The sequence below is a fragment of the Rhizophagus irregularis genome, chromosome 29, assembly GCF_026210795.1.
Source record: "Rhizophagus irregularis chromosome 29, complete sequence".
Lineage (NCBI taxonomy): Eukaryota > Fungi > Glomeromycota > Glomeromycetes > Glomerales > Glomeraceae > Rhizophagus > Rhizophagus irregularis.
This window is the reverse complement of record NC_089457.1, coordinates 2,022,555-2,034,569: the sequence shown is the minus strand read 5'-3', so window position 1 is coordinate 2,034,569 and position 12,015 is coordinate 2,022,555. Positions and strand designations below refer to the sequence as shown.

The window sequence follows — 12,015 nt, the reverse complement described above, 5'->3', positions numbered from 1 at the left end:
ATCTAATAATATAAAGCTATAATTCCAACCACAAATATCGAAATTCCTAGCCTTTTTTTTTCATTTTTCAAATTAACATAATAAAATCTAGAAATCGTTGATTCGATTAATCGCTATAATCTGAATCGTCATCTGCGAATACTTTGCGCAAAATCTCAGTAATTAAATTATGAAATTGGGGATAATTAGAAGGGTTAGAAGTAATACTCTTAAATCCAGGTGTCTTACATACGATTTGGAAGTTCTGTACAACATAATTCATCACGTGATCTCTCAATTCATCATATTGCCATGCTGTACTGAATAAGAATTCGGCTGCATTGTTCATATTCAATCCTCGAAATAATTTTACTTTTGCATGTTGTTGTAAATTCTCTATTAAATATTTGTCCGCAATCTTAAAAAGATTTGTAGGAGACGTTGGAGACTCTCTTGTTCCAAATGACACCCGATTCGTGTACAGAAATCGTAACATTTCAAGAAATGTATCTGGATGAAAATCTGTAACATCAATTACAATTCGTTTTGACCTTATAGGTAAGGATGAACATATCGATCGTACAGAACGATCATCGTCTTCATCGTCACTCTCGGAATCGGAGACTCTTCTTCGTTTATGAGATGATATGGAATTATTGATCCCTGAACTCCCAGAAGCGTTACTGTCCATATCAGTATCATCATCCTCCTCAGGTGTTGGAACTTGTTGCCGCTGTTGTTGTTGTGCTTGTTCTTCTTCGCCTTGATTATATGTAATTGATTCCACCCATCTTCCTACAAACATTCTTTGAAAATATTCGGACCGCCGCATTAGTATGGTTGTGTTTGCATAAATTGATTGACCTTGTACTTTAAATTCTACATCGGCGTATTCTGGTTTATTCAATTGATCTGCCCAGGCTGTCACCAGATCATCTGGAAAAGGTTTACCATTACCAGGAAATCTTGGTTTCTCATCAGGAGTACCGAATTCAGTTTTATCAAATTCTATACCAAGTATTATTTGGTCAGAAGGAAGCAAAGTTTTTTTGCAAAATCTATTCCAACCTGATCATAATAAAAAGGTAAAAGCGAAAGATTATTAGCGTATAAAAAATGTAGCGAAACAAATCAAAAAAAATAACAACAACAATAATAAAATAATTACCTCTTAATGGTTTGATAGCAGAAAATTTTGTTGTATCTAAAGTTGCTTTCTTTATTTCATTTAAAGTTTCTGGGTGTTTAATATATATGTCAGCAGAATATGTTGCACGATTTGTCCATGCTGATGTCGTACCACCTTCTTCATGACTTGGAATGGCGACGAGATATACGGAGCAATATTCTGGATTTCCTTTAGATGTCTTTTGTAATCAATATAAATAGGAAAAATTAACGGGAATTAAATTTTTTGTTAATAAAAAAGAATTTTTAACATTAATGTATAAAATAAAAGTTATAAAATAATAAAATTGATAATTAAACATCCAAAACTAATAGGGAATCATTAATAAATATTGATAATTCGTTATTTTTACTATACCGCAGTAATTCGTTTCAATATTACTTTATTTTTACAAGTTTCGCTCGTTTCGTTTTGGTAATTGTTTAAACTATGAACAAATTGTAATGCACAAGATATAAGTAGAATCGAAAACACATACCGGCTTGAACTTTAGTTGCCAAAACGTATCAAGGGAAGTAGCAAAAGGAGGACTGTAAACCTTAGTTGAAAGGTTATTGTAGTTCAATAGGGTGAACTCAAAGCCACTTCTAACCTTGAAAGACATTTTTTATCAAACTATATTTTATTTTTTTTTTCGTTATATAACTTTTTTTTTTTTTTATGTTTCGTTACCAAGGAAGTTGCAACCAAATAAACGAGAGGGTGAGAAAATATGTACAAAAAAAGTGCGAGATAAAATATTGAGATATATAGTCGGAGGCTTAAGTAGTAGTTTTAATAACAACTTAAATGAATAAGAACAAGTATGAAGAAAGGAAAAATTTTTGTTATGGGTTTACCATTAAAAGTTTCGTTTTATTTTTTCAAAAAATTAAATTTTCGCTTTTGTTGGTTGTATACAATATTTGCTTATGAATATTTGGTACCGGCGATTTTTTTTGGTAAATAAATTACCGACTTTTTTTAAAGTAAAAAAAAAGGTCAAAGCATAAATATGCACAAAAAAAAAATTTTTTTTTAAAAAAAAATTAATTTAAAATATAATATAAATAATAATAACCGTTTATTATTCCGCAAAAAAAATTTAATTTTCAATGATGTCAGTCTGATCTGCTTCTTAAAGCCGGCATTTATTATGTTATTCATGTTATTCAGGGAAATCGTTTATTACTTATAATAACAAACTTTTGTTCTTTTTAAACGGAATTTGTAAATTTTACCTAGATTAGGGAGTGATTCGAGTGATTCTCTTTTTTTTAAAAAAAATTTCAAGACTTTATTAGTTATAAAAGGAAATTTTCAAATATTAGAAATAATTAAAATAATTAAAATTTTTATAATAATCCCGATTAAAATTGAAAATAATTTTAAATAATTTCGAAATCAAAAAATCCTACCTAATGATAGATATTAAGCATTTATAAAAATTAAGCATTAAATTACATTACAAATAATGAATATAATTTATTCTCAACAACCAATAATGAATTATATAAATTCCATATAAAATGGTTAAAAATTAAATATTTTTCTAAAGTAAAAAATTATTTATATTGAATCAAAAATAAATAATTAAAAAAAAATAACTATATTTTTCTTGTATAAAAAAAATGGGTTTTGTTTTTTGTTGCACCTGCGATGCATCGCATCCTGGGCAAAATTACGTAATGCCGGGCAAAATTAAACATGCGACATTTATGACATTTAACTTGGATGTGAAAAATAGATATTTTACAACTGAAAATTTCCAAGTCCCCCAGAATACATATAAAAAATGAAAAGGGAAGGTGTGGCACAGGTGACAAAAAAGGGTGCAATGCATCACAGGTGTGATAAATTTTTTATATATTTAATAATAAATTCATATATTTATAAGAAAATAATAATTTACATCAGAGATATTATAATGCACCTCCCTTTTTTCAAAATTATCATATAGTAAATTTGCTAAATCATTTACTGTATAATCACATGATATTATAAATTTCATTTTTTTGAATAAATCTTATGTACTTATTATTATAAAACTTTTAAATATATTTTTTATGCATATTTTTGCCTGCTTTATACTTTACTTATAAAGCTAAAAAGGGTTTAAAATACTAATTTTGACTTTTACATATAACATAATATAGAGAGTGTATTGCTATACACATACATATAAAATTTAAACCAAATTTATAAATATTATATATTTAAAAAATCAAATTCATCTACTTAATATAATTAGCTATTTAATTCATTGCAAACTTTCAAATGAGTTCAAAAAGAGAGGTCGCCAATTAGTATTTTTTGTTTGTACTGAGCATCAGTTTTTTGATATTTTTAAAGGATATATTTATTATTGTAGTAATAAAAATATTTACAAATGTATTTTTTGAGATACTATTGAATATCAAACATTAAGTAAAATTTTAAATAATCCATTATGGAGTTAAAGATTTTATGATGAAGAACAACAAACCTATATTGTCTTGTTTGATAATCTGCATCAACATTTAAAAAATAATCCATTAGCTATTGTACCAATTGTACTAAAGGTATAACTATTAAAAAGTACAAATCAAAATATAATTCTAGAGAAATCACTATTAAATAAAAGATTAAAACTAAAAAGGATGCAAAAGAAAATCATTGTAAAGTGGGTTTTATATACAGTCATCCCCCTCTACAGTCACATCCTTTGGGACCACCAAATGGTGTAACTATGGAGAGGTGTGCTTATAGTAAGGCTTTACATGTACAGTCACATGATTCACATCTATGTAAAATTTCGATTTGGTGTGATTATATATAATTTTTTATTGTAAGTAAAATGAATGATAACTTTATTATCAGATATAGAAATCAAATTATAAAAATAAAAAGAAATAATTTTGATTTTTCTTACCTTTCACCTTACCGAATTTGAGCTTATACAATTTTTTAGCCTACACAAACTGACAAATGTATACATCATAAAGTTACTATTCCTTTTATATCTATTTTAACTGTATATCAAGTAAATTTTATTGTTATTATAAAATTATACTATGAAACTGATGAAATAATTATCTTCAGAATATAAAAAATAAAAAGTTTTAAATGAATCTGTTATATAAAGAGTTAAAAGAATCATAAGTAATTATATCTATAATAAAGCCATTAAGAATAATTAATGAAAAAATAGAAGATCAAAAGTAATTACATTTCAAATAAAGTTATTAAAGAATAATTAATGAATTACATTATAAACAAAACTACCTTATCAAAAATTAAGAAAAATAAAGGAAAACCAAATGAAATTACTACACTAAGATTAACAAAAATAAAAAAGAATTTAAAGTCTAGTTCAAAATTATTTTTAAAAAAAGAAAGAATATTAGAGACCATTTTCAAATTAAAAAAAATGAACAAATAAACAAAACATCTGTTCATTTTACAATTCAAAGTTCTTCAGACTAAAGTCCAAACCATTTTTTTTTAAAAAAAAGAAAATATTAGTAATATTCTCAAATCAAAAAAAAAAAAAATTCCATAAAAAAAATTAACTTATTCATCACCTTGCAATATTAGTTTAAACTTCAAAGTTTAAGAAAAGAGAAATATTAGTAATATTCTCAAACTAAAAAAAGAAATAAAACTTCACAAAAAAAGATTAAACCATTCACTCACCTATGTTAAAGTCCAGATTTAAAGTTTAAGGCCGTTCTTAAAAAAAAAAAGAAAAGGGATAATGTCATATTGCAATGTTAATAAGGCTATTCCTAAAAAAAGAAAAAGAGGGAATATTATTAACATTTTCAAATTAAAACAAAAGAACGCGTTAACCAGAATTGGTATTGTAAAATAAATAATTATGTAACTAATACTATAAATTAATATTATATGATATAGTATTTGATATATTAGACACTACTGGTACGTTTTATAAATTTTTAAATATAAATATTTTATACAGAAAATTGGTGTCTTTAGCATAATGACCTAAGGCATCTATACTCTTATTGATTTGATTAATTAATAAGATGCAAGTTAGATCTGCATAGTTAACAGATTATTAGAATATTACTATATACATAGTTACCAATTGCGTTAAAGATTCTGTACTTATAAGAGGAGCTGAAAAGATGCCTATCAAATGGTGAGATAATAGATGAGATTATTGGTAAACTGATATAGTAAAGTCATAGATAATCTAAGATCCTACTAAGATGGTGTATTTATGGATTATTTTAGTACCTGGAGTGACCCTTAAGGGATATAATAGGTATCAGTAGAAATACTAATCACAAAAGCTGAATGGCAGGTGGTCAACAAATTCAGTCTTTTAAGTATAGCTAAGATAGTCATAAGGGAGCTAAAGAGCTTTGCAAATATACCTCCTCTTGATATGCTGCAGTTAGGTCCAAATACCTAAAAATATCTACTGATGTAAGTGGTTTAGGATGGGTTTAGGATGGCTCTTGTTGGATCATCCTAAATCTCTATCAAAGAGTAATGGGATGAATCTTTAAGATCTGTACACATATATTAGTTTTTTGTACAAAAGTACTTTCAGCTTTTATTTGTAATAGACTTAGTTTACTATTCTTTTAGAAATAAAATAAATAAATATTTTTATACTAATAGGCTGATCTTATTTATGAAATAATTTTAGTAAAACTTTTTAATATTTTAAGATTTTAAACTCTTAATTTCATTCTTTATTTTCCTACTCCAGAGTCCAGACTTTTCTAAAAAGACCTGATGATTACCATCTAATTTCAAATAAGAATAAACCTTTGTTAAAAATGTGTAGTTTATTAGTAGTTATTGTAATTATATATAAATTCTACTTGATAGTTGATAATTAATAAAATAAAAAATTACTACGAAACACCAGTAGTGCTCATAAAAAAATGGTAGCCGGATTTGTTATTAGGTTACACATTATCTGTGCACATGATTGGATGATTATTTTCAGTAATTATATTTCGCGAATAATGAATGTATTTTTTCATTAGCAAAATAAATGTCAAAGAAACTTATTTTATACATTTGTAATTTTGTTATTTATTATAATAAACTATTAAGGATTTTACTTTCTTTTGCTAATAGATTGTTAATATTATAATTGCTGACTATTCTTAAAAAGAATTTTGTTCTTAATTATTTTGATACTTTACAAATACTATTATGAAAATATTATTTCCAAAACATTGTATTATGGATCAAATCTCTCCAAGCTCTTGGTGTAGTTTGACGATTTTTTAGTGCTCTAATATCATGATTCATCTTTTCCAATAATTTAAAATTTGGACAAATATTTTTTTAATCATAGATAAACAACTAATATATCTGTATAATTAATTAATCATTACATAAGGTTTTTCTGTTATTATTTTTTATTAAGTGTGATCTTTTAATATTGTTTCAACATTTGCAATATTTTTTCAAAATAGCTTCTTTTTTATTTAAAAATTCATAGTTTTCTCTAATACAATGACATCCTTTACAACCCTTATTTTGTTGTTGATTTGACATGTTAATGATTTTTTTTTAGATAGAAAAAGAAGAATAGGAGGTGTGTGACGTAGCAACAAATCTAGCTACCATTTTTTACATGGTGATGCTAGAGTCGTTTGTATTGCGTCACTCATCAGATTTATTAGTTTATTTTTATTCAGTTGCTTCCTTAGCTTTCAGTAAGTCATATTTCTTAACGTTGTGTATGTCTTTTTTTCCTAACTATTCTCTCTTCTTTTCATTTTATTTTGTCACTCCACTTCGTCACTTTTTGTAAGTAGTTTTTCCCACCTTTTAACGGCTTCAAAACTTTGGCATCAGTATCCTAGTAAATGGTAAGTTATTTTGGGTCTTTTGGAATTGGGAATTTATTTTCTTTAACTATCTTTTTCTTTTTTTTGGTTGGGCTGTTCACTTCTTTTTTGGGCTTTATGGTTTTTTTGTTTCTTTCTTATTATGCTGTTCCTTTCCTCACCATTTCGTCTCCTATCATTTTTTTCCATCGCTGTTTCATTTCCTATCATTCATTTTCTATCTCCATTTCATTCCATATATTCTTTCATCTCCATTTCGTCCTATATCATTTTTTTCTATCACCATTTCATTCTACACCGCTTTTTCATCATCATTTCAACCTATACCGTTCCTTTAATTACCATTTCGTCTCCTATCATTTTTTTCTACCCCCTTTCGTTCTATATTGCTTTTCATCATTTTCATCATCATTTCGTCCCATATATACTGTTCTTTTCATTACTATTTCGTCTGAATCGTCTCCTATTGTTCTTTTCCATTACCATTTTGTTTTATATCACTTCATCATTATCATTTCGTTCCATATCATCACCATTTCATCCTATATTGTTTTTTTCTATCATCATTTCGTCCTATATTGTTTTTTCTATCACCATTTCATCCTATATATCACAATTTCATTCTATATTGCTTTTTCATCATCATTTCATCCCATACTTCTCCTATTGTTCTTTTTCCATTACCATTTCATACTATTGTTTCTTATTACTCTTTTTGTTCTTTATTGTTCTTTCTTATTCCTTATCACTCACTTTGTCCATTATTATTTATTTATACTATTGGTTAATTATAATCACGTGACACCGGTGCTGACCACCAGTCGTGATAAATAGCAAACTTTTTAATAAAAAACATGGAATTAGTCTAAACTATCTAAACTGCTTACTAATAATGTGATACTATTTACTGTACAATCCCATAATTTCTAAATAGTAATAAAGAACCTTCTATTGAGAGCATTTATATCTATACGTTCGTGTCCAGAGAGCCTTTAAACCAGCAATGAGGCTTTATCTGAGCTGGCTTGAATGCTGTTAAATTTTCTGGATTTTTTCAATTTTTGGGAAAGTATTTTTTTTAGAAATGTAGTACAAATGGAAGGGGGTGAGTATTTTTTATGTTTACGCCTTTTTGTGAACGTAAAATAGACGAAACTTAAGTTTTTCGAATAACAATTATAATAATAATTATAACTTATCTAACAATAAAGTAATAAAATGTTAGTCTAACTTATTCCGCGAATGTTCTTTATAAAAAAATGTCAATCTCAAAAGCGAGCACATATGCTACATGATTCATTCTTTTACGCCAAAATATTAAAATAAGAGTAATCGGAAAATCATCGTGAAATAATGTAAGGGGGATCTTTTACAAAAGGGTCTCTTTTCCCGAAAATCCTTATATTTGTATACAAATCAATTTTGTAACACAATGGTAATATACTGGTAATATCAAAAAAAAAATTTTTTTAATCTACATCCTTTTGTAGGTTCTCTCTCTATAATAAAAATATTAAAATTATTGATTTGAAAGCAAAATACTGTATAGAAAATGGAGGATGAAAACATTTCTAGTAGTTTTTTCGAGTCAGCACAGTTCGGGACTGGCCAGTCATCGGGACCTGATATCCCTGATGTTGACCCTTTTTCGTTTAAACCTGACCTAAATATTGTAAATTATAATAACATTAATAATCCCTGGGATCCTCCAATTGGCGGGCCTGATATTTCGAACATTCTGTGTATGCCTTTAATTTTATTTTTTTATAACGTACTTTTAAATTGTAATGCAAATAAACTATTTGTTAAGAATATTCAATAAATTCTTTATAGCGGATGTACTTTTACCAGAGATATATATGTCTGCTTTTACTCTCGCATCGCCAAATGCCGGAACGGTTTCTATTCCTGCTTTAAATAAAATTCTAGGCATAAGTGGAGTTCCTCACGCGACTATAGAAAAAGTACATATACGTTAACGTAAAATATTTGCTTATTTTATTCACGAATTTCAAAAAAAATCATATTCATTTATATTTGAAAATTTTAGATCTTGAATTTAGCCGCACCAACTAATAGTTCGCGTGTGAATCGCGGTGAATTTAACGTTGCACTTGCATTAGTTGCATTAGCGCAAAAAAATATGGGTAATTTTAAAAAGAAGTTTATATTTTATGTTATTCCCTAAAGATTAAATTCTAAAGTGATATGATTTAAATTGATAGATGTTTCAATAGAAAACTTGATCGATCATAAACATGGTTTGTTTTGTATTACTGGCAAAAAGAAGCTGTTTTTAAGAAAATTATTGATTTTTTAATTTGCGTTGAATGAATTAAATAGATCTTCCAGAGCCAATTTTAAATAACCTGGAGAGCTTAAATTTTAATCGTAACCTAAGTTTTTCTGCCATAACATCACAATCTTCTGCAATTCCCTCTCTTCAGGCTGATGATCCTTGGGCTACTCCAACTTCAACTGAGCCTTCATCGCAATTTATTCCCGGTGCAAGTACTGCAATAACAGTACCAATCACGGAAAATTTGAATCACGATGATGATTTTCGATGGTCTATCGATATGGATGTTATTACAATAAAATTTGCGCCTGAAAGAGAGGGATTTCTCTTTAAGCACGTTAATTACATTGTAGCGTCACAAAAACGCGATACCACTGTTATAAGGAGATATAGCGATTTTTGGTGGCTAATGGAATGTTTAGTAAAAAGATATCCTTTCCGTATTTTGCCCGCTTTGCCTCCCAAAAAAATAGGAAGTAAGATATTTATCTTTTTATTGCCCTTTATGATTTGAATTCGTCCTATTAAAAAAAAATATTTGAAGACTTATTTTAGTAGTGAATGGATTTTATTTCACAGTTGACGAAACTTTTCTGGAGAAAAGGAGGAGAGGACTCACTCGTTTCTTGAATTTTATCGTCAGGCATCCTGTTTTGAAGAATGATTACTTGGTTGAAATGTTTTTGACAGAACAATCGGTATTCTATGAAATTTTTTTTTCAAATAAAAATATAAAAGCCACTTTTTTCTCTAATATATAGTATCTTAATTTAGCAGATAGCTGAGTGGCGTAAAAATAATACTCCGGACTTAACAGAAGAATATATAAATAAACGGATCACTCCTGAAATGGAAGCACGTTTACCAGCTAATTTAGATGAAAGACTTGATAAAGTAAACAAGAAACTTGACGATACAATCGATCATTATCGAAATATGTGTACAATTATGGAACGTATGGCTCGCCGTCAAGAAGGTAAGTTCTTTTTATTTTTTTCTTAGTGAGAGTATTTTTATTTAATCACCTTTTTTTTCTTTTTTAAGGCATAGCAACAGATTACAGCCGGTATAGTTTATCCTTAAAGTAAGTTAATTTGAATATGAATTTTTAAAACATTCTTATATTAATTTTTACGTAACTTTAACATATCTTAGCGCGTTAATCGAGAAAGAAAAAGGATGCTACATCGAGGATTGTCACAATTGTTCCCAAGTAGTACATGGTTTAGAACAAGTGTCAAGCCATTTCAAAAAGACAAGCAATGTTATGGAGGATATGGTAAATATTAGTTATTAAAATTAAATAATGTTTATTGGCGAGAATATTTGCATGTCATTTTTTTAACTTTTTACTTTCATCCAATACAGGCAAATGCTACTCTTGATAATGTATTGGAAAATTTGAAACGACATCGAGATTTACTTGTTTCTTTTAAGGTATCTATTTAGTTTAATAACTATTAATTCTTTAAGTTCCCTATTTATTAAAAAATTGTTATTCACAGGAAACGTTTGAAAGAAGAGATCGCTTGTCTGTAGATACAATTGAGTCCCTCAATAGTCGATTGAGATCAAATCAATCTAAACTTAGTCTAATAGATGGGAAGGAAGGCACAGAACAAGATGTTGAAAGACTAAAGGGGGCTATTCAAAAGGTCTTTTGTTCATTAATTTCATTAATTTTATTTTCAAATTTTTATTTTTCCTTATCTTTAATATTACTATTTTAGGATGAAGAAGATATTGTACAACAACAAAAACGGAAATTGTTTGTACGGTACTGTCTCTATACTGAACTTACGTTATTCCATAAAAGTTCTGCATTTATTTCACTTTTATACCAGAATTTTGTCAATGATCAAATTAAATATTCACAACAACTTTACGAAAATTGGAAATCATTGAGTCCAAAGGTATATGATATGCCTATTGAAACTAATGGATTTGGTTAACAATAATTTATTGGTAGTTACTTTTATATGAAATTTGTTGTTTCATGTATTTAAATATGTTACGATGTTAAATATTTAGTAAGGGTTTGAATTCATAAATATTTTTGTGTACTTTGTTATAGACATTTACCATATTTATTGAAATTTTTTTTAAAAAAAAAAATTTCATTACTTTATCTTATATTAATTTCACATGATTTTTAATTCTGACTTTCTTTTTTTACTCACGTGACTTGTTAAAGTTTCTAAAATCTTATGGACAATTTGGCTTAATTTGTAAGAGACATTTTGAATAATATTAATAATAGGCCCCTATTTTTGTGTAAAATTTTCAAACATATGACCAATTTTACTAATTAATTTGGTCATCCCACTTTTATAGTCGTGACTCGTGAGATGATTATAATGTAGATAAACATCTACTAGCTAAATATCAGCTGTGACGAAATAATTGGATTTAGTTATGCATCGTAATTATCATAATTACTAAATACGTCTTAGGATTTTTTAATGCAGATGACAATGGCTCAGATTAATCAACATGCCTTGCTTATCCTTGAAACAAAATGGTATAATTTATAAATTTCACGGTTACCCTACACAAACAATTCTTTCTGTGTACACAAACTGGGGATCCACTGTCCTAATGTCTTGTTTATAATAACTGATTAGAATGCAAAAGGATTAAAATATTCGGTGGCTGTATGTCTAATACGTCACGGATTTGACAATTTAGATGACGTTTAAATCGCACAATATAATTGTGTTTAAGTTGCTATTTAAAAATATTATCGG

The 12,015-nt window shown here is 27.4% G+C and overlaps 3 protein-coding genes across 3 annotated transcripts; 2 read left to right on the top strand and 1 right to left on the bottom strand.

The window, feature by feature from the left end:
* Positions 1 to 106: 106 nt before the first annotated feature.
* On the bottom strand, positions 107 to 2,040 carry OCT59_019782 (uncharacterized protein; the record flags this gene model as incomplete). Its single annotated transcript, XM_025317302.2, has 4 exons — positions 2,008 to 2,040; positions 1,647 to 1,813; positions 1,148 to 1,346; positions 107 to 1,047 (listed from the first exon to the last, which is right to left on the bottom strand). The coding sequence occupies exons 2-4, from the start codon at positions 1,770 to 1,772 to the stop codon at positions 107 to 109; spliced, it is 1,266 nt and encodes a 421-aa protein (XP_025178572.1). The 5' UTR covers positions 1,773 to 1,813; positions 2,008 to 2,040.
* A 4,119-nt stretch (positions 2,041 to 6,159) lies between these two features.
* On the top strand, positions 6,160 to 7,845 carry OCT59_019781 (uncharacterized protein). The gene has a single exon (XM_066146194.1). It carries the CDS (start codon positions 6,988 to 6,990, stop codon positions 7,801 to 7,803), a length of 816 nt encoding a protein of 271 aa, XP_066005498.1. The 5' UTR covers positions 6,160 to 6,987; the 3' UTR covers positions 7,804 to 7,845.
* A 676-nt stretch (positions 7,846 to 8,521) lies between these two features.
* On the top strand, positions 8,522 to 11,544 carry OCT59_019780 (uncharacterized protein; the record flags this gene model as incomplete). Its single annotated transcript, XM_025317306.2, has 12 exons — positions 8,522 to 8,711; positions 8,803 to 8,933; positions 9,020 to 9,116; positions 9,195 to 9,230; positions 9,313 to 9,744; positions 9,827 to 9,966; positions 10,043 to 10,244; positions 10,313 to 10,352; positions 10,424 to 10,547; positions 10,637 to 10,705; positions 10,774 to 10,923; positions 10,999 to 11,544. The coding sequence occupies 12 exons, from the start codon at positions 8,522 to 8,524 to the stop codon at positions 11,218 to 11,220; spliced, it is 1,833 nt and encodes a 610-aa protein (XP_025178576.1). The 3' UTR covers positions 11,221 to 11,544.
* Positions 11,545 to 12,015: the final 471 nt, after the last annotated feature.

Coding starts and splice junctions, on each gene's coding strand:
- OCT59_019781 (XM_066146194.1), top strand. CDS start 6,988: ATGGTAAGTTATTTTGGGTCTTTTGGAATTGGGAATTTATTTTCTTTA.